This window comes from Carassius auratus, chromosome 6, assembly GCF_003368295.1.
Source record: "Carassius auratus strain Wakin chromosome 6, ASM336829v1, whole genome shotgun sequence".
NCBI classification, from domain to species: Eukaryota; Metazoa; Chordata; class Actinopteri; order Cypriniformes; family Cyprinidae; genus Carassius; species Carassius auratus.
Window position 1 is genome coordinate 1,513,321 of NC_039248.1, and position 19,148 is coordinate 1,532,468.

The following is a 19,148-nucleotide window of genomic DNA, read 5'->3' on the forward strand; positions in this document are numbered from 1 at the left end:
AACAATACATTATAATTATTGCTTACACAATATAATTATTTCTTTTTGTACGTTATGAGAGAATAAAATGTTTAAAAAATGTAAAACACGTCCAAACAAGCTTTCTGTTTTCAATCAGTTTATTGCCGCAAAGGAGTGACAAATCCTGTGGGAAACAAGCATTGAAAAAAAAAAGATCAAAAATAGCAATAAATGAATTTTCTGATGTTTCTTTATGGTCTTGCCCTTTTTAGGGTTAATATAAATTATGTTTTATTAACAAGATTCGGGAGGAGCGCGTCAGATACTTAGCCTAATCGACACAGGTGGACCATAATCAAGTAATCAATCCCATAGTATAAATATCGCTGACTTACCTCTATCCATTGACGGTTTATCAGCATGCTGGTTCGCTTCGTCTGTCACCTTATCACAGACCCAATTTTCCTACCAACGAAGAGAGCAATACCGGGGATTTATCAGATCTGATGCTTTTGCCGGACCCGTGATCATTCCTACCCAGCCAAACACGGCCGTTGACAGCTGCTCTTCTCGCCAAGCCACATGTCATGGCCAATAGACCGTGCAAGCTCTGAGCTCGCCTCGCTCGACACAACTATCGTGCCGCCCAAGAGCTCTCCTCGAGCGCTGGATTGCAGCAGCGGGGCTGCACCCCAGTTCTCACCGCAGCAAGCCTCTCTCACTTCCCGCCGCGGCTCAGCCTTTCACCGCGGCTTTTCCGGCCGAGGCGGAGTTTAAGGCCGCTTCCTCTAGCGGCGCAGGCCGCGTGATGTAAACCAATACATTTACATTTTTGCATGCTTTAATTTCGAATGACTGCACCAAGATTTTTTTGACTCGTTATCGCAAGCAGCTCATTGGATTTGCTAAACAATTATCCAAGTGAGCCTCCCAGCGTCTACCATCGTAGACAACCAAATCGTCCTTAGTATTGAACTCCCTGTCAGGCGCTGCAAGAGTGCTCCCGTTTGAGACAACCTTTGCCTTCTCCGTTCAACTATCAGCAAAGCTTACTCGTATGACATCGCGAGTATTAAACTCCTGTCAGATGCTGCAAGAGCTTTCCCGCTTAAGCAATCTTGGACTTCCATCCAACCACCAGCGAAGCTTACCCGATTAATGCCCGATTAACCCGATTTAAAAAAAAATTATTTCAGTCAGCGACACATACTTGAACACCACGAGTACATTGCAGCTAAAACAAATTTTCCTTCCGATGGCAAGACGTACCTATCCAATACCGCAAATTAAGCTTTCGCCGAACACCAACGGGTGCTTTGCAGATAAAACAATCTCAATTTTCCCTCTGATGGCCGAGGAGACTACCCATCCGGTGTCGCAAAAAAAAAATGTAAAAAAAAAATAAATAAATAAAGATAAAAAAATAAAATAAAATAAAAAACACCGGATGCCGGCCATAGCCTCCCGGCCAGATAACCTTACCTTTTCTATCCGATGGTCAGCGAGGCTTCTCTCTTTGATGCCAGGAGCTCAAGCTCCTATTGGATGCTGACGAGAGCTTCCCAGCCAGACAACTTCACCTTTTCCATTCTGTCTTACGTACGTAGAGGTTTACCCATCCAATGCATAGAGTCGGGGCTCCCATTGGATGTAGGTGAGAGCCTCCCGGCTAGACAACCTTACCTTTTCCGTCTTTTGGCCAGCGAGGCTTAACCGTTCAATGCCAGGAACTAAGCTCCTGTCGGACGAAGGTAAGACCCTCCCGGCTAGACAACCTTTTCCGTCCGTCAGCCAGAGAGATTTACCCGTTCGATGCCGGGAGCTAAGCTCCTATCGGACATGGGTCAGAGCCTCCTGGCTAGACAACCTGACCTTTTCCATCCTTGGCCAGCGAGGCTTACCCATTCGATGCGAGTGCTCCCATCAGACGCTGGCGATAGCCTCGTGGCCAGAGAACTACTACCATTCCACGTGGTCTAGGTCGCAAAACCAATCTACCCATAAGCAAGCCGTCCGATGCCACAAGTACCAAACACACAAACAAACCCTCCTTCCATTCTACGGTCGTTGAGGCTTACCTGTCTCATGCCGTGAGTAGCGAACCCCCATAAGACGTAGACGAGAGCCTCACGGCCACACAAACTTACCTTTTCCCTCTTACGGCCTGCGTGGCTCACCCAGTTGTTTCCCGGGAACAGGAAGTCCCTGTTGGATGCTGGCGAGAGCCTCCTGGCCACTTTATGTTTCCTCTTCTGTCTCACATCCGGAAAGGCTTACCCGATCAATGCATGTGCTCCCTTCGGACACCGGCAAGAACCTCCCGATTAGACAACCTTACCTTTTCCATTTCTATGGTCAGCGAGGCTTTCCCATTCGGTGCATGTGCTCCCTTCGGGCGCCGCGAGAGCCTCCTGGCCAGACAATGTTTACCTTTCCATTCTACGGTCGGCGAGACTTAACCAATTTGATGCATGTGCTCCTTTCGGACATCGGTAAGATTCTCCCGGCCACGCAACTTATCTTTCCATTTGACGGTAGGCAAGGCTTAACTGTCCAACGCTACGAGTCTTGACTTCTCATCAAATCCTGCTAAAAAAATAAACCCTCTCAGCTATTCTCACATCTTTTAACCCCGTCTGGCGAGGCTTACCCATTCGATGTTCTGAATATGATGCCCCATTGGATGCCGCGAGAGTCCTCCCAGTCGGGTTTTCCTTTCAACTCTCCCCATCCGGCGAGGCTAACCCATCTTATGTGTGCGCTCCCTTCAGATGTCAGGCGAGAGTTCTCCCGTTCGGGTCTATACTTGCCGGCCTCAAGCGAGTCTCGTCCATCCACAACCATGCTGCTCCTCCTCATCTGCCGGTAGGGCTCACCGTTCCAATGCCACAAGCTCCCATTGAGCATCGGCTAGAGCCCTACAGACCAGGCGCACACAAACACGTAGTTCACTACCTGCAGCCAGTAGGGCTTACTCTTCCAACGCCTAAGTCGCTCCCACCGGAGTACGTACTTCTCAGGGACGGGACGACTTCTCAGAAAATCAAAATCAGCCCCTGCCAGTACTCTATACTATTTTTTTTTGGGGGGGGGGGCGTTCTTTAAACTGGCGGGTGTCCTCTTGTACATTTTTCGGGGGGTACTCTAAGTTCGGGCCATTCCCGAGCTCAGAGCCCTTCCCCGGACAGCACGCCAAATACGCATACCATACCTCAGCTAATTCTATGTAATCGTGAACTAGTGAAATTATGTTTTTATTAACAAGATTCGGGAGGAGCGCGTCAGATACTTAGCCTAATCGACACAGGTGGACCATAATCAAGTAATCAATCCCATAGTATAAATATTGCTGACTTACCTCTATCCATTGACGGTTAATCAGCATCCCTCCTCCACCCCATCTCCTCACTTCAAGTTCACCTTATAAATAGACGGGGAAGGGGGGTACTCTAGGTTCGGGCCATTCCCGAGCTCGGAGCCCTTCCCCGGACAGCACGCCAAATACGCATACCATACCTCAGCTAATTATATGTAAGCGTGAACTAGTGAATATGTATTTAAAGTACCTGAAGTCTAGAAAACTCTTGGTCTTGGAGTGTTTGTGTGTGATTCATGATGAGCTGAACAGACAGAAGAGTGAGATCTCTGAGTGGAAATTATCAACTAATCGTTAACAGAACCAGTAGATCCATGTGGAGTTCACTCAAATACACACATTATGTTAACACGGATGTTAAAATGAACCACAGACAGCACAAACAAGCAACAAACAAGCATTTACTTTGCTGAAAAATATAAATATCAAACACTTTAAAAAACAAATAATATGAACAAGGAAGTCACCTGCACTTCAGCAGTTATTAATAAAAAAAATTGATAAAAAAAAAAACACCTCAGGGTTAAAGTTGCTCATCTGGTCTGATTTGAATAAGGAAACAGGTGAAAGTGAAAGAATTCACAGATCAAATCAAACAGGCTTTCACTGGTTTCTAGAACTCACATATTTAATACTTCTATTTTAATATATGTAGCAATAGACAACAATACATTGTATGGATCAAAATTATAAATTTCAATTTTCTTCCAAAAATGTTTCATGAAGATATTTTGTAAACGTCCTTCCGTAAATATATCAAAACTTAATGTTTGATTAGTAATATGCATTGCTAAGAACTTCATTTGAACAACTTTAAAGATGATTTTCTCAATATTTCGATTTTTTTTTTTTTGCTCCCTTAAATTCCAGATTTTCAAATAGTTGTGTCTCAGACAAATATTTTCCTCCGAACAAACCACACATCAATGAAGAGATGATTTATTTATTTTTATGTACATTATTTCCTTCTAGTTGTTTTTTTTTTGGAATGAAGTTCAACCCTCCTAGAGTCATGCAGAAACAAAGTTCAACTTCCAACGCATTTCGTGTGAACTCCGCCCACCGCAGAAACTCACCTGGCGCGCGGGGAGCTCAGGTGAGGCATTCGGAGCGCGCGAGGCGAGGTAGCGGCGCGTCATGGCGGAGTCACAGCTGTTGTGTATGGAGGACGGGCTCATGCCCACCGCGGTGCCCGAGTCCCGACCGCAGTTCTACTACAGCGAGCAGCACCGGGCGGCCCTCGAGCGCCTGATCACCGGCGGAGACGGAGCCTTCAAGAGCCTCCTGAAGGACGAGAACGGACAAGACTTCCTGTCGGCGCGGGAGATCACGGCCATCACCAGCAGCTTCGTCAAATACAAGACCGATGAAGAGAACGGAGGAGCGTCAGCGGGTCAAGACAAACGTGACGACGCCGGGTCACTGCACTCCACGTACTGGCCGCAGATGTCGGACACCGAGGTTCCGCCGCTGGACATCGGCTGGCCCTCATCAGGGCTCTTTAAAGGGGTCACCCGGGTGGCTGTGCACACACACCCGCCCAAAGACAACGGCCCGCACATCAAGGAGGTGGTCCGCAAACTCATCCAGGAGTCCAGCAAGGTCAGAGCATTCAGTGTAGATCAGGCAGGTTTAGACAGATTACTGCGGGGAATCATAATAGCTACATTAAACTACATTAAAGTTTAACACATTATAATATATTCACTATTTTTATATAAAATCCTATTTCTACCTCATAAACCATGAAAAAACAAGTTCCTGTAATCAAGTGCACGGCTGGGGGTTCGATTCCCCGCGAACACATGAAATGTAAATTGATAGCCTGAATGCACTGTTAAGTCGCTTTGGATTAAAGCGTCTGCTAAATGCATAAATTAAGTTTTAATTTCAATTTAAAATTATGCAAATTCATATATCAATACATACAGATTCCCTTTCATCAATATAAAGGTCAGTTTCATTTTCTCTTCTCTTGTGATCATTATCAGATCATGACACTCCTTACATATCAGGTATCTAAAGACATGCCTCATGTGGTTGTCATCTAAATTAAATAGTTTATAATAATAGACTGAAAAAAACTATTCCCTGAAATGTAAAGTGAAACTGGCAGCAGGTGTGTTTGACAGACCTTCACCACAATAATTGGAACAACATTTCATGCATTAACACACTAAACTTAAATTGACAGTAAAATGAGAGTTTCATTAATTGAAATGAGGTTAATGAACCAAACTGCTGAAATCAGTTTTTTTATATTTACACTGTTAAAAAAAAGTACTGGTTCTTTTCTGGCGTTAGGCTTAGACCTTTACACATAAAACCTTCACGTACACAACTGATCAGATAAAACGAAGCATAAACAGTCATTTCAGTGTAAAACCATCAAATGTGAGCCATCACACAGGAACCTGGGAATTTCAACTTACACTTTTTATCTGTAAATAATTAAGATTACGTTTTTTACATTTAACAACTTTGTAAGTGTAAAATTACATGAAATGTTCCTCTACTAGTTTTTCAGGCCTCATCAAACGCTGGAATGTGTTTTTTTGGCTGTATTTCAGACCGTCACATACATTCACAGGAACTAGAACATGTTTATATAGGTGGGTCCCTCTGGACCAATGAGGAAAGACTACAGCCTACAGGACCTGAGTGAGGCCCTTGTGTCACAGGTCTATCCGCTTCTCATCCCCTGCAGAGCTGGATGCTTTCAGATCTTGTTCAGACTTGATCAAACGGTCTGATCTTCAGCCTCCGGTTCTTGAAGAATGACTGTAAATGATCTGGAATCACTGACTCAACATGTATCAGAAAACATCTGTCATGTGAGAGAAGTGTGTAATAATGTGCTGAGCTGATCAGTGTGTCATGATCATCATCTCACAAATCATCCTCATTGTCTGTGTGCAAATATCTTGTTTTCATACGCGGTAAAATCAATCTCAGCACAGCAGGCCGGTCTCAGCAGACTCCAGAGCCAGCTTCTGCTTCACAGCAGCAGAATAAATAATTAGATGCGCTCATTTACCCCTGCGGGATTGATCGAGCCTTTACAAACAAACTAAACAAAGATATTAGCTGGAAGATCAGAAACCGAGAGAGAGAGAGAGAGAGAGAGTCTGCATAAGAGAAAGTGAAAGCTGCAGAAGACACATTTCTAAGGGTGTAAAGAGTTCTGAAGAGTTCCTGTAATCCTTATCAGCACTCGTCTTTACTGGAAACAATACCACTGTAAAATATATATCATAGTATTAAGAAATCACATGATGCTTTTCGTGAGGAACAGACAAAAGTCACTATTCACTTAAAATCTCAAGTTTGCGTTCAGATAAAAAAATGTATGAATCAACATGCATTGTGCATCAACTTCAGTGAACCATCTGTCTGTGTTTTGTCCAGGTCGTGGCGATCGTGATGGACCTGCTGACCGATCTGCAGATTCTGCGGGATCTGTTTGAGGCGTCCAAGCGTGGCGTGCCCATCTACATCGTGCTGGATGAGCCGGGAGCGCCGCACTTTCTGGACATGTGCAACCGGCTGCAGGTCGGAGCTAGAGATCTGCAGGTACACTACCAAACCAGAAAAACATGTCATTTCTAAACATTAACTGAAACTAGAAAAAAAAAGTTTGTTGAGACAAACTTTAAGTTGGCTTGAGAAAGCCTGACCAGACAGTTTGAAGAAGTTTAAAGTTAGAAGTTTAAAGTAAAGTTAGATAGATTAGTTTAAAGAAAGAAAGATATAGTTAGAAAGAATGATAGATAGGTTAGCTCAAAAGAAAGAATGATAGATAGATTAGTTTGAAAGAAAGAATAATAGATTAGTTAGAAAGAAAGAAAGATAAATTAAAAAGAAAGATAGATAATTTAGAAAGAATGAAATATAGATTAGTTAAAAAATACGTAATTAGCATGTTGATAGCACGTCACTAGTATGTTTCTAGCATGATTACCAAGTTACTAGCATGTTGATCGCATGACTAGCATCATTATCATGTCACTACCATGTTGCTAGCATGTTTCTAGCATGATAAGTAAGTTACTAGCATGTTGTTAGCATGACTAGCATGTTTGCTAACATGTTTCTGGCATGATTAGCATGTTGCTAGCATGTTTGTAGCATGATTAGCATGTTGCTAGCATTATTCTAGCATGATTAACATTCGACTAGCATGTTTCTAGCATGTTTCTAGCATGATTAGCATATGACTAGCATGTTTCTAGCACAATTAGCATGTTGCTAGCATTTTTCTAGCATGATTAGCTTGCAACTAGCATGTTGCTAACATGTTTCTAGCATGCTTACCATGTGACTAGCATTTTTCTAGCATGATTAGTATTCGACTAGCATGTTGCTAGCATGATTAGCATGCTTCTAGCATTATTAGCATGTTGTTAGCATGTTTCTAGCACGATTAACATGCGACTAGCATGTTGCTAGCATGTTTCTAACATTATGAGCATATTGCTAAGATAGATAGATAGATAGATACAGTCAGATAGTCAGTCCAAGACATGACTAAAAACACATCTCTTCCATCTTTATTTAACTCTCTTAACTTTAGCACTCTCTATTTTACCATTTATCTGTTTTATTTTTCCTCTAACACTTGCACTCTCTATTCATTTTTTATTCTGTCTACTTGATTTCCTTTTAATTACTATAAAAATAAAAACTTGAGACTTGTCACAGCACTTATCATTGCTCTTTTGTTAGTTTTGGTTGCTTCTATTGCAATTATTTTTCAGTCACTTTGAATCTGCTAAATGACTAAATGTTCATTCATATTTAATTTATTTTAAAATATATTTTGGCCACAAAAAAAGATGTCTAGTCGACACCCGGTAACTTGGACATTAGTTATAATTTCAGCATATTTTGACCTCAAGATGTTTAATGGTTTGTGTTTCCTTCAGAATATCCGGACTCGGACCGTGAAGGGAATCGGGTTGAATCTGTCCGTGGGGAGAATCCCAGGAAACGTCCAGAGCAAGTACATGCTCATCGATGGAGATAAAGTCATGTTTGGGACGTACAGGTGAGCGAGAGTTACCCGTGTACCGTCTGACAGAAGCTCTTCACATCTCACGCTGTGTCTGTGTCTCTGCAGTTTCTCCTGGAGCTCTTCTCGGATGGACAGAAACATGATCACCGTGATGTCGGGGCAGGTGGTGGATTTCTATGATAACGATTTCCGAGAACTTTACGCCATCTCAGACAAACTGGACCTGTTTAAGCAGTTTCACATGACCAAGCCTCAAACGGGAACCCTGTCAAGGGCCGCGGTGCCCAAACGTCCCGCAGCGGCCACTTCACGCTTCCAGGTCAATCTCGGAGACGTGACGCGTGGAGATGGGAAAGTGCCTGCACACAAATACCACAATCCCAAATACCTGCTAGCGCTCGGACAGATCCCGGGACCCACGGAGCCGCTGCAGGACTTCTTCAATAAGATGGAGCCGCCCGATCCAGAGACGGAGCAAGAGCTAGAGAATCCCACAGAAGAGCTGGAGAACCTCACACCTGATCCCTCTCCACCTGAGAAGAAAAAGTCCAAGAAACTCAAACTCTCATTTAAGTCAAAGCGAGGGAAGAAGGACAAGAAGAGTGACGAGGTTATTGAAGAAAACCCTGCAAACCCTTCAGACGAGGCGTCTAAACACACGCTCACCAGAGACGAGACGCAGGACAGTCTCAAGAAGAAGAATACAGAATGCATGTGCGTTATTGCATAAGAATGTACTGTACTGTAATGTATGGGGATGGTTAGGTTTAGGGTTAGGGCCAGGGTTATTACCTAGTTACTTTGTGTGTGTGTGTGTGTGTGTGGAAGAGAACTGTCAAGTGCTACCAAGAGACTAGGTTTATTTGTGAACTGCTTCTCACATTTTATTTCAGCTAAAAGGAACATTTCTTTCAAGGTTCTTTCAAAGTTATGAACAAACGTTCTTCCAGTTGGAATGCTTGTTCAAAGTTAATATCTCCTCTTTAATAATGTTTTCAAAATATTATTATGTCATTCATGGAATGTTGGTGAAACTTTTTAGTTGGACATTTGTGTCACACACATTTTTCAAATGTTGCAACATGTTCAGAGAAATATCATTCCCATAATGTCTGCAAAATGATCAGATGGAATGTTTCCTCGATGTGCACATAACCAAGAAAAAAAAATACTTTCAGCAATAATGTTTTCAAAACTGGGAAAGAATTTTATTTAGAATTTTTAGGCTTTTATTTCAGAATTTCATTTTAGACTTTGGTTAAGTCTGTAACCAAAGATGTTTAATGTGTAAAAACAAAAGCAAAAAACAAGTTGTTGCAAAAGCATTTTTTCCGAACTTCCTCATGACTTCAAAAACAAGCACCTGTGCTCTTCAAATCCCACCTACTAAAGACACATCAGCCAATCCGATGACAGATGAGCCAATGATTGACAGGTGAAGAATCTCAGCGGTGGTTTGTGATCAGCTCATGATGATGGAGGCGCTGTTCTCGCCCTCTGCTGGAGGATCTGAGCATCACACACACACCTCACTGAGCGAACACAACCAGTAATGATTACCAGGGCCCCAAAGGAAGAGAGGGCCTTTGAAAAGTCTGGAATATATATTTTCGGGGGCCCATGCACATGCCTATGCATAGGGCCCGGGATATTGTGCAGCGCCCCTGAACACAACACACTCACGAGAAAGCGCTTTTATTCAGTGTGTGACACTGTTTAGCTGGATCTCCGTGTGTGTGTGTGTGTGTGTGTGTGTGTAGTGGGATGGAAGGTGGTGATGATTATAGGGGCCCATGGCTGAGGAGGGGCCCCAAGGATCTCAACTTCGTGTTCTGGTCTCAGGTCACGCAGAGACGTGTCTCAAAGCGCTTAAACATCCAATTCGCCGCTTTTTGCTTTTGTACTGGTAAATGCATTCCAAATATGTGAAAATACCCGTCTTGGAAAGTGTGTTAAACTGTCGTTTATGTCTTAAGTGAAAGTAAACAGTTGAGAAAGAATTCGGATGTGTATCATTATAATGAATCTTAAAGTGTCCGCGCCTTATTTACCAGCTCTGCTGTAAGAGTGTGTTTAATGATAATTCACATGAAAGAAAGAAAACCACTCACTGATCTTGACTAAATTACTTTTTAGGTTCTCCGGGTGTGTATTCACAGTGTGTGTGTGTGTGTATGTGTGTGTGTTGTGTGTCTCTGTGTGTGTGTGTGTGGGTGTGTGTGTTCACTTTGGATGGGTTAAATGCAGAGCATGAATTCAGAGTATTTGTTCACAATTCTTCTTACTGTATACCAGTGAAATTGATAAAAAAATACAGAAATTTGGGACCAAAAATTATTCAGACACTATGACCTGACCATGTTTTTTCTTTAACTGTTGTAACCTTTCACACCACAGACTGAACAGAATGAAGCACTGCTAGGTAATTGTTCAACAAAGTATTGATAGTTGTGTAATTATTGTCTGAGGTTTTGGTTGACCGTAATCTATCACCTTTCTGTCAAAGTTATCTGATATCAAGATGAATTTGTTCTGACAGTTTAACTCTTGAGTTCTTGTCATATTTTACTACCATTTTCTAAAATATAGCAAATAAACTGATAATGTGAGAAATGTTCAAGGTGTCTGTATACATTTTGGTGTGACTGTATTTTATTTTACAGTGAAGACTATGCAGTGCTATTTTATATTTGATTATTCGATTTATGTACCTGGACACCTACAAACTTGACAAGACTGAATTCTTCAAGAACCTGGACTTGACTCCATTCACAAATGAAAATCTAATCATGAAAATCCATGTGTCCATCAGAGAGCACCAGTTCAGCGTCCACATGTTCTTCAGACGCTCCTCGTGGAGAAATCAACAGCACAGATGAAGAGCTTCGTGAAGCCACCGGCAGATGTCTCCTGCTGATGCTCTGATGGAGGAAGTGAAAGCCATGAGCTCATTTCACATTTCCCTTTTTAAATGTTGCTGTTGTGTGAATAAAGACCAGAGCACAGAGCTTTCATCCTGCCTGCAGATGCTGGAGGATTCTATTCCCGTTTCATTCTGCAATCAGTCTTCAACAACACTGATTTATCTTCCTCTAAAACTATGAGATCATGTTGTAGAAGTTTAAAATAACACACACACACACACATGCATGCACACACACACACACAAACACATACACACACACACACTACTGTTGCACATAATGGAGTCAGTATTATTCTCTTCTGCTCACTGAAGCTCCATTTATTTGATAAAAAAATACAGTAACAAAAGTGAAATATTACAACACGTGTTAAAGTGTAATGTATTTCTGTGATGCTCCGCTGTATTTTCAGCATCATTCCTCCAGTCTTCAGTGTCACATGATCTTCAGAAATCAGAATAATATGATGATTTACTGCTCAAGAAACATTTCTGATTATTATCAGTGTTGAACAGAGCTGTGCTGATCAATATTTTTATGGAAACCATACATTAAATTTTTTCAGGAACGGAAAGTTCAGAAGTTCAATTTTGATCAATTTAATGCATCACTGTTGAATAAAAGTGTTAATTTCTTTAAAGAAATACTGACTCTAAACGTTCTAACAATTATTGGAGTGTGAGCGTGTGCAATGCATGTGTGTGTGTGTGTGCGTGCATGCATGTGTGTGTGCATGCATGTGTGGCATGCATGCATGTGTGTGTGTGTGTGTGTGTGTGTGCGTGCGTGCATGCATATGTGCGTGTGTGTGTGCATGCATGTGTGTGTGTGTGTGTGTGCGTGCGTGCATGCATATGTGCGTGTGTGTGCGTGTGTGTGCGTGCATGCATGTGCGCGTGCATGCATGCGTGTGTGTGTGTGTGTGTGTGCGTGTGTGCGTGCATGCATGTGTGTGTGTGTGTGTGCGTGCATGCATGTGTGTGTGTGTGTGTGCGTGCATGCATGTGTGTGTGCACGCATGTGTGTGTGTGTGTGTGTGTGTGTGCGCATGCATGCATGCATGTGTGTGTGTGTGTGTGTGTGCGTGCGTGCATGCATATGTGCGTGTGTGTGTGCATGCATGTGTGTGTGTGTGTGTTATGCATGCATGTGTGTGCGCGTGTGTGTGTGTGTTGAGAGTGAGAATGACGCTGAGCTTCTTCTTTTAACAAAACCAACACAAGTCACGTTTTGTATCGAGTCACTGACGCAGTAATGTGTTTCTGCTCAAACTAGGTTTATTAACAACAAGCATCACAGCACATTTAGTCTCATATGACTCTAGTTAAATAATCTATTGTATAGTTCATCACATATAATCTGTAACACTGTGTGATCTATAATATTTACAAAAGTATTTTACATAAAAAAAAAAAAAAAACATTTGCCACAGTTTGTCCTGAATGTGTTTAAGGGGAATCTCTGGAGCGTCACACATCACTGCTGCTTTCTGGATTCAGTCGCGTGTTAAACATGAGCCAATCTCAGCGTCTCTTCATGAGGTCAAATATACATTCACTTCCAAAAAAGACACCAGTAATGTCTTTCTAGAGTTTCAGAAAACATCCCAGTAATGTCCCATCAGATGATGTCTTGCTGGAAGAGAACTAGCGACTCATTTGGCCCTATTATTACTTTTGCTGATGAATTTCAGGAGCAGTGTCTGAGACCAAGTTAATACTTCTTACATTTCCTGAGCTAGAGAGAGAAACCTCTGAGAAGCGACGTTAAAATCAACAGGCTGTGATTCTTTCAGAAAAGATCTCAATAATGTCTCAAAAGATCTCAATATGAACTTAACAGTCTCTTCAAATGTTCAGAGCTGCTTCACATTCACTTCAGTGGTTTATACTCACAGCTATTGACTAAACGTCTGAGACAGAGCTGATCTCCTGAGCTTTAATAAATAAGCAGTGCCCTCTTATAGTTTTGTCTGTTTGTGGTTGTATTCCAGTCGTTTTATCAGTTCTCTGTCACTGTGTTGATGACTTTCTTTTTGCGGGTGGACACTAGATCATAGAAGGGGTCTTTCGTGATGCTGGCCCTGTGGAGACAAGACACACGAGTGTTCAGACGAGTCAAGTGTGTTTAGATGACTCAAGTGTGTTCAGACGAGTCACATGTGTTCAGACAGATCATGTGTTCAGATGTTCAGATGACCTGTGTGTGTTTAGATGAGTCACACGTGTTCAAACAAGTTATAACTCATTAGTTTTTTGCATCAGGCTGTAAACATGTTTTTTTTCTGATGTAAAGTTGGGTATTTTAATATGGGGAGTCTATGGGACTGAATCCCTTTTGCAGATGAATTCCAGTTTTAGTCACTTCCTTATTGGCTTCATGAGAGAGAGCGGGAGGTTGCCGCTCAGTTTAAACAAGTCATATGTGTTCAGAGGAGTCAAGTGTGTTCAGAGGAGTCAAGTGTGTTCAGAGGAGTCAAGTGTGTTCAGATGAGTCGTGTGTGTTCAGATGAGTCATGTGTGTTCAGACAAGTCAAGCGTGTTCAGACGAGTCGTGTGTGTTCAGACGAGTCAAGCGTGTTCAGACGAGTCGTGTGTGTTCAGACGAGTCAAGTGTGTTCAGACGAGTCGTGTGTGTTCAGACGAGTCGTGTGTGTTCAGACGAGTCAAGCGTGTTCAGATGAGTCGTGTGTGTTCAGACGAGTCGTGTGTGTTCAGACGAGTCGTGTGTGTTCAGACGAGTCAAGCGTGTTCAGATGAGTCGTGTGTGTTCAGACGAGTCAAGCGTGTTCAGACGAGTCATGTGTGTTCAGACGAGTCAAGCGTGTTCAGATGAGTCGTGTGTGTTCAGATGAGTCATGTGTGTTCAGACAAGTCAAGCGTGTTCAGACGAGTCGTGTGTGTTCAGACGAGTCAAGCGTGTTCAGATGAGTCGTGTGTGTTCAGACGAGTCGTGTGTGTTCAGACGAGTCGTGTGTGTTCAGACGAGTCAAGCGTGTTCAGATGAGTCGTGTGTGTTCAGACGAGTCAAGCGTGTTCAGACGAGTCGTGTGTGTTCAGACGAGTCAAGCGTGTTCAGATGAGTCGTGTGTGTTCAGACGAGTCGTGTGTGTTCAGATGAGTCGTGTGTGTTCAGACGAGTCAAGTGTGTTCAGACGAGTCGTGTGTGTTCAGACGAGTCAAGCGTGTTCAGATGAGTCGTGTGTGTTCAGACGAGTCATGTGTGTTCAGACGAGTCAAGTGTGTTCAGACGAGTCAAGTGTGTTCAGACGAGTCAAGTGTGTTCAGACGAGTCGTGTGTGTTCAGACGAGTCGTGTGTGTTCAGACGAGTCAAGTGTGTTCAGACGAGTCGTGTGTGTTCAGACGAGTCGTGTGTGTTCAGACGAGTCGTGTGTGTTCAGACGAGTCAAGTGTGTTCAGACGAGTCGTGTGTGTTCAGACGAGTCAAGTGTGTTCAGACGAGTCAAGTGTGTTCAGAAGACTCAAGTGTGTTCAGATGAGTCAAGTGTGTTCAGACGAGTCAAGTGTGTTCAGACGAGTCAAGTGTGTTCAGAAGACTCAAGTGTGTTCAGAAGACTCAAGTGTGTGTTCAGATGTGTGTGTTCGTACCTGATGGACTCGATCCACTCGTCTCTCTCCTCCGCTGAAGCAGCACAGATGGTGTACGACTGATGCTTCCCTTCCACCACACGTCCATCCGTCTCTGTCTTACACGCCTTGATCTTCTGACCCTGGCTGTTGGGGTTATACAGCTCCAAACAATACTACACACAGGTCAAAGGTCACAGGTTAACCTTCACTAATAAAACCACTCACTGACCAAATCAAAGACACACAGGCTCTGTTCAAACCCTCACGAGTACAGTCTAAACTAAAACACACACTACTAGCTCAAATAGTCAACTTTTAATTAAACTGAACTATTTTATCAGGATTTGTATTTTAGTACTGATACTGTGATAGATGATAATGTTCATTATATCATGTTGTATTTAGGGTCACTCTTTTCATGTTACATAAATATATTCCTTGCTCAATTTATTTATTTGTACTCACTTTTCACGCAGTTCATATTTATTTATTGCAACGTGAATTTAGTGATTTCTTCATTTTATTTCATTTCATATTTCACCAGGGTTTTTATTTTATTTTTATTCTTTTACTTATTTCGGGTGGTATTTCATGTTGCATGAAAAATATACAGCTAATTTATGCTTAAATGTCACTATACTTTTATTCATTGCAACATTCCATGATCTATTTAATCCATATAGATGAAGTTCTCACCGGTTTGCGTGGAAACATGACTTCCCTCACACACAGGTTCTCCAGAGGAATGATTCCTCGCGGCTCTTTGTCCTGAACACAAACACACATCACTCCTGATCTACACAGCTTCATGCTTTCAGAGAGACGACTGCTGTTCTTACCGTGGTATATTCAAAGTAATACAGACAGTTATCAGTCAGGATGAACCAGCGTCTCTTCCACGTCTTCACACGACCGCCTGCCCACAGATAATATAAATATATCACAGTCAGATGATCGTATTCTTAGCATCTCAATTACTCACATTGGGTTTCAATTGAACAGGTTTACTATAAATATGGAGGTGGAAGATATTACATATTTATAGATAAGAAAATATGGAAGAACAGCCTGCCCAACTCCTCAGTCATCTTCAGGAATCGTCTAAAAACACATCTCTTCCGTCTTTATTTGACCCTCTAGCTCTAGCACTCTAATCTTTTTGTATTCTGTCTGTTTCTTTTCTTTTTATTTATTATACAATTCACAAAAACAAAGAAGGCCTCTAACACTAGCTTGCTCTATTCTTTTTCTGTTCTATCTGATTTCTTTTGATTTGTTATATCTATACTGCATTGAGCTAACTGAGACTTGTGACTTAACTCAAAACTGCTGTCCTCGTCTGGAAGTCACTTTGGATACAAGCATCTGCTAAATGACTAAATGTAAATATAAAGAAATCAGTTCTTGATTTTATAGATTTGACTGTTGGTGTTATCACTATTGAAGATCAAGATAAGTTTGTTTCTTGTTGAATCTTTACAATATCTTCTGCATCTGGTCTCTTCTGAGCTGTGTTTTACCCAGTTTGAGCAGCCATCCCTCTCGCTCCGGGTTGAAGAAGGTGTGCGTCAGATCATTCCCATCATCCTCTGGGATTTTGAAGGGTTCGTTGCGTATGCTGTTGTACAGATTCTGTTGATGCAACAAAACAAAAAAACACACCGTTTCAGCAAAACACATCAACCTTTCTGTTACTTCTGCTTATTTCTGTATATATACACCGCCAATGACGAATAATTAACACCAGGGTGTCCTTTGTGCTCATTCCCACAAGACCTCAACTCGACATGCATCCTCAGTGTGACTCTCTGTTATCTGATGATAATAAATGTATGCATCATCTTTCATGGAGATTCATATATTTATTCACTAAATGCAATCTGAATACCAATCAGAGCTGATACCAATCAAATATAATTCATATCAACCACTTCCAGAAGTGGCATTTAAAGCAGGATTTAGATGTATTCACGTACAGTGCTTAATGCAGCTCAGACATGCAATGAATGCATTTACTCTGCAGTCACAAATAATGCACAAATAATGTTAGGAGATTAATGGGTTAAATATATAATACACTTAAAAGAGGACTCTGAGATGATACCTTAAATATGAAACTCATTTGACTGATTCATTTAAAACTGATTTTAACTAAAGCTGATTCATCAGAGATACAGTGATTGGAGAAATACAGCAAAACAATCCAAACAGTACTGTTTCTAAAAGGTACATCACTTTAGCATTCATTTATTTATTATTATACCATTGTATAAAGTATAACATTGTGATTGTAAAATGCAGGCAAACGGGCTTCTGGCTCAAGCTTGCATCATGTGACCCGCGAGGCTGATTGTGATTGGCTGCTCACCGTCAGAAGCTCGTTGGGTAGGTCTTGTCCGTTGTTAATGCCGCGGTTCATGCTGATGAATCTCTCGAGCGAGGTCTTGTCCTTCACGTTGGGATTGTGCAGACTCGTGTTCAACATGATGATGGCAAACGACAGGATATAACACGTGTCTAACGATCACAATAACACACAACAACTTCAGCTCAGACTGACCACACAACGATTATCAGTGTCTGCTTCAATCATTCACGGATTTGCCAAAACATAACAAACTGTTTTTTGTTGGTGTTTTATGAGTTCATGTCAAATGATTTGTCATTCATTAAAAAAAAAAATATTCAGGCCTATATTTGAATTGCATAAAAAATGTCCATTTGAATTACACACAGTATTACTAATCAGCTTAATGTGACACATACTGTATTTGTCGGTCTATTTATCGTTTTATTAAATATATGCATTCATTAGATTTTCTTTACATAATTATATATTCACTGCATTTATTCTAAACTGCTTAGAAGCAGAATACCCCATATGGCAAACAATAATTTTCCAACCAAAATTAATTTTAAATACATGTCAAATATATGTTGTAAGCAGTGAATTTGGATATATTATAACTGTGTTATATTCATACGTTACAGACAAAAAAATAAAGTTTTTCTTCAAATGTGGCAAACGTGAATGCATTTTCTTTAATTGAAATATATATTGCAAAATAGAAGTTTTATATATATGAAACATGAAAAATATATTTTTTTAGATATACAAAAACTGGCAGAAAATATGTTTACACAAATATATTTTTAAGCATATTTTAGAAAATATAAACATTAAAATACAAAAAAAGTATCAATATAGATATATATACCTTTTTTATATTTTTATCTATATTTGAAAATGCATTTTTTGCTGTATCTATCTATTAATGTGTGATTGACAGATATGTATTACTTTGATTTATTTCTGTTCAAACACTGCATTTCTGATACACAAATCTTAAAAGTAGATCTAAATGTTTTATATTGTTTTAGATGTGAGGGCGTGAGTGGGTTTGACCTGTGGACTGGAAGACGTTGGCGTTGCAGTTACAGTAGCGCGTGGCGAAGGCCTCCATCATGCGGTCGATCTTCTGAGCTTCACCCGGCAGACGGAAACTCCACAAGAACTGCCTGCGAAATAACCAGACAAACAGGAATAAGACGAGTTCAGCGGCTCGTCTGAGGATGAAGAGGAGCTCGTGTTCTCACCGTAACGCCTGGACCAGGTTCAGATCTGAAAACTCGTGCAGCTCCACGAACGCTTTGAGGATCTGCAGGTGCATGTCCTCCCTGAAACACCAGACATGATCAGATCCACACACACACACACACACACACATCTGATGGTTGATATGTCACCTCTCTCCCAGGAAGTCTCCGATGGCGGTCTTATTCAGTCCTTCCTCTTTATACAGAAACTCGGCCACTCGTTCTGGTTTCCAGTCCAGAAGCTCATTATCCACCAGATACTTGATTCCCTGAAACACAGAGCGGTTTGAGCCGTTCAGTGACCAGATCAAACACAGAAGAGATGTTTGTTTGAGTTTAGCAGCTCCCCCACACCAGTTCCTCCAAAGTTTTACAGATTTTCCTTCAAACCCACACTTCCTTTTTTTCAGCAGAATGACTAAAGAAAGACTAAAACCCTCGATGCTAAATCAGACAGACTATTACTCTGGTTATGTTTTGGTCACCTACAATATTAGATTAGATCAGATGTCAAAAGTGACTGTAAAGACATTTAAAATGTGACAAAAGATTTCTATTTCAAATAAATGCTGTTCTTTTTAACTTTCTGTTCTTCTGTGAATCCTGAAAAATACAATGTAATTACAGTACAATTCAGATAGAAAACAGATTTTAAATTGTAATAATATTTCACATTTTTACAGTT

The 19,148-nt window shown here is 41.3% G+C and overlaps 2 protein-coding genes across 2 annotated transcripts in view; one reads left to right on the forward strand and one right to left on the reverse strand.

Annotated features, from left to right (window-relative positions):
• The first annotated feature begins 4,326 nt into the window (after positions 1–4,326).
• fam83fb (family with sequence similarity 83 member Fb) lies at positions 4,327–10,351 on the forward strand. The gene is made up of 4 exons (XM_026256117.1): positions 4,327–4,939; positions 6,746–6,910; positions 8,263–8,384; positions 8,457–10,351. Exons 1-4 carry the CDS (start codon positions 4,475–4,477, stop codon positions 9,079–9,081), a joined length of 1,377 nt encoding a protein of 458 aa, XP_026111902.1. The 5' UTR covers positions 4,327–4,474; the 3' UTR covers positions 9,082–10,351.
• A 2,183-nt stretch (positions 10,352–12,534) lies between these two features.
• LOC113089814 (cytohesin-4-like) overlaps positions 12,535–19,148 on the reverse strand; it is a 9,884-nt gene continuing 3,270 nt past the window's right edge. The window contains exons 5-13 of the mRNA XM_026256118.1: positions 18,614–18,732; positions 18,464–18,544; positions 18,273–18,385; positions 17,235–17,383; positions 16,387–16,498; positions 15,706–15,782; positions 15,563–15,634; positions 14,885–15,039; positions 12,535–13,358 (exon numbers count right to left, since the gene is read on the reverse strand). Of these exons, the coding sequence (XP_026111903.1) occupies positions 13,277–13,358; positions 14,885–15,039; positions 15,563–15,634; positions 15,706–15,782; positions 16,387–16,498; positions 17,235–17,383; positions 18,273–18,385; positions 18,464–18,544; positions 18,614–18,732 (960 nt within the window). The 3' untranslated portion in view covers positions 12,535–13,276. The remainder of the gene's footprint in view (positions 13,359–14,884; positions 15,040–15,562; positions 15,635–15,705; positions 15,783–16,386; positions 16,499–17,234; positions 17,384–18,272; positions 18,386–18,463; positions 18,545–18,613; positions 18,733–19,148) is intronic.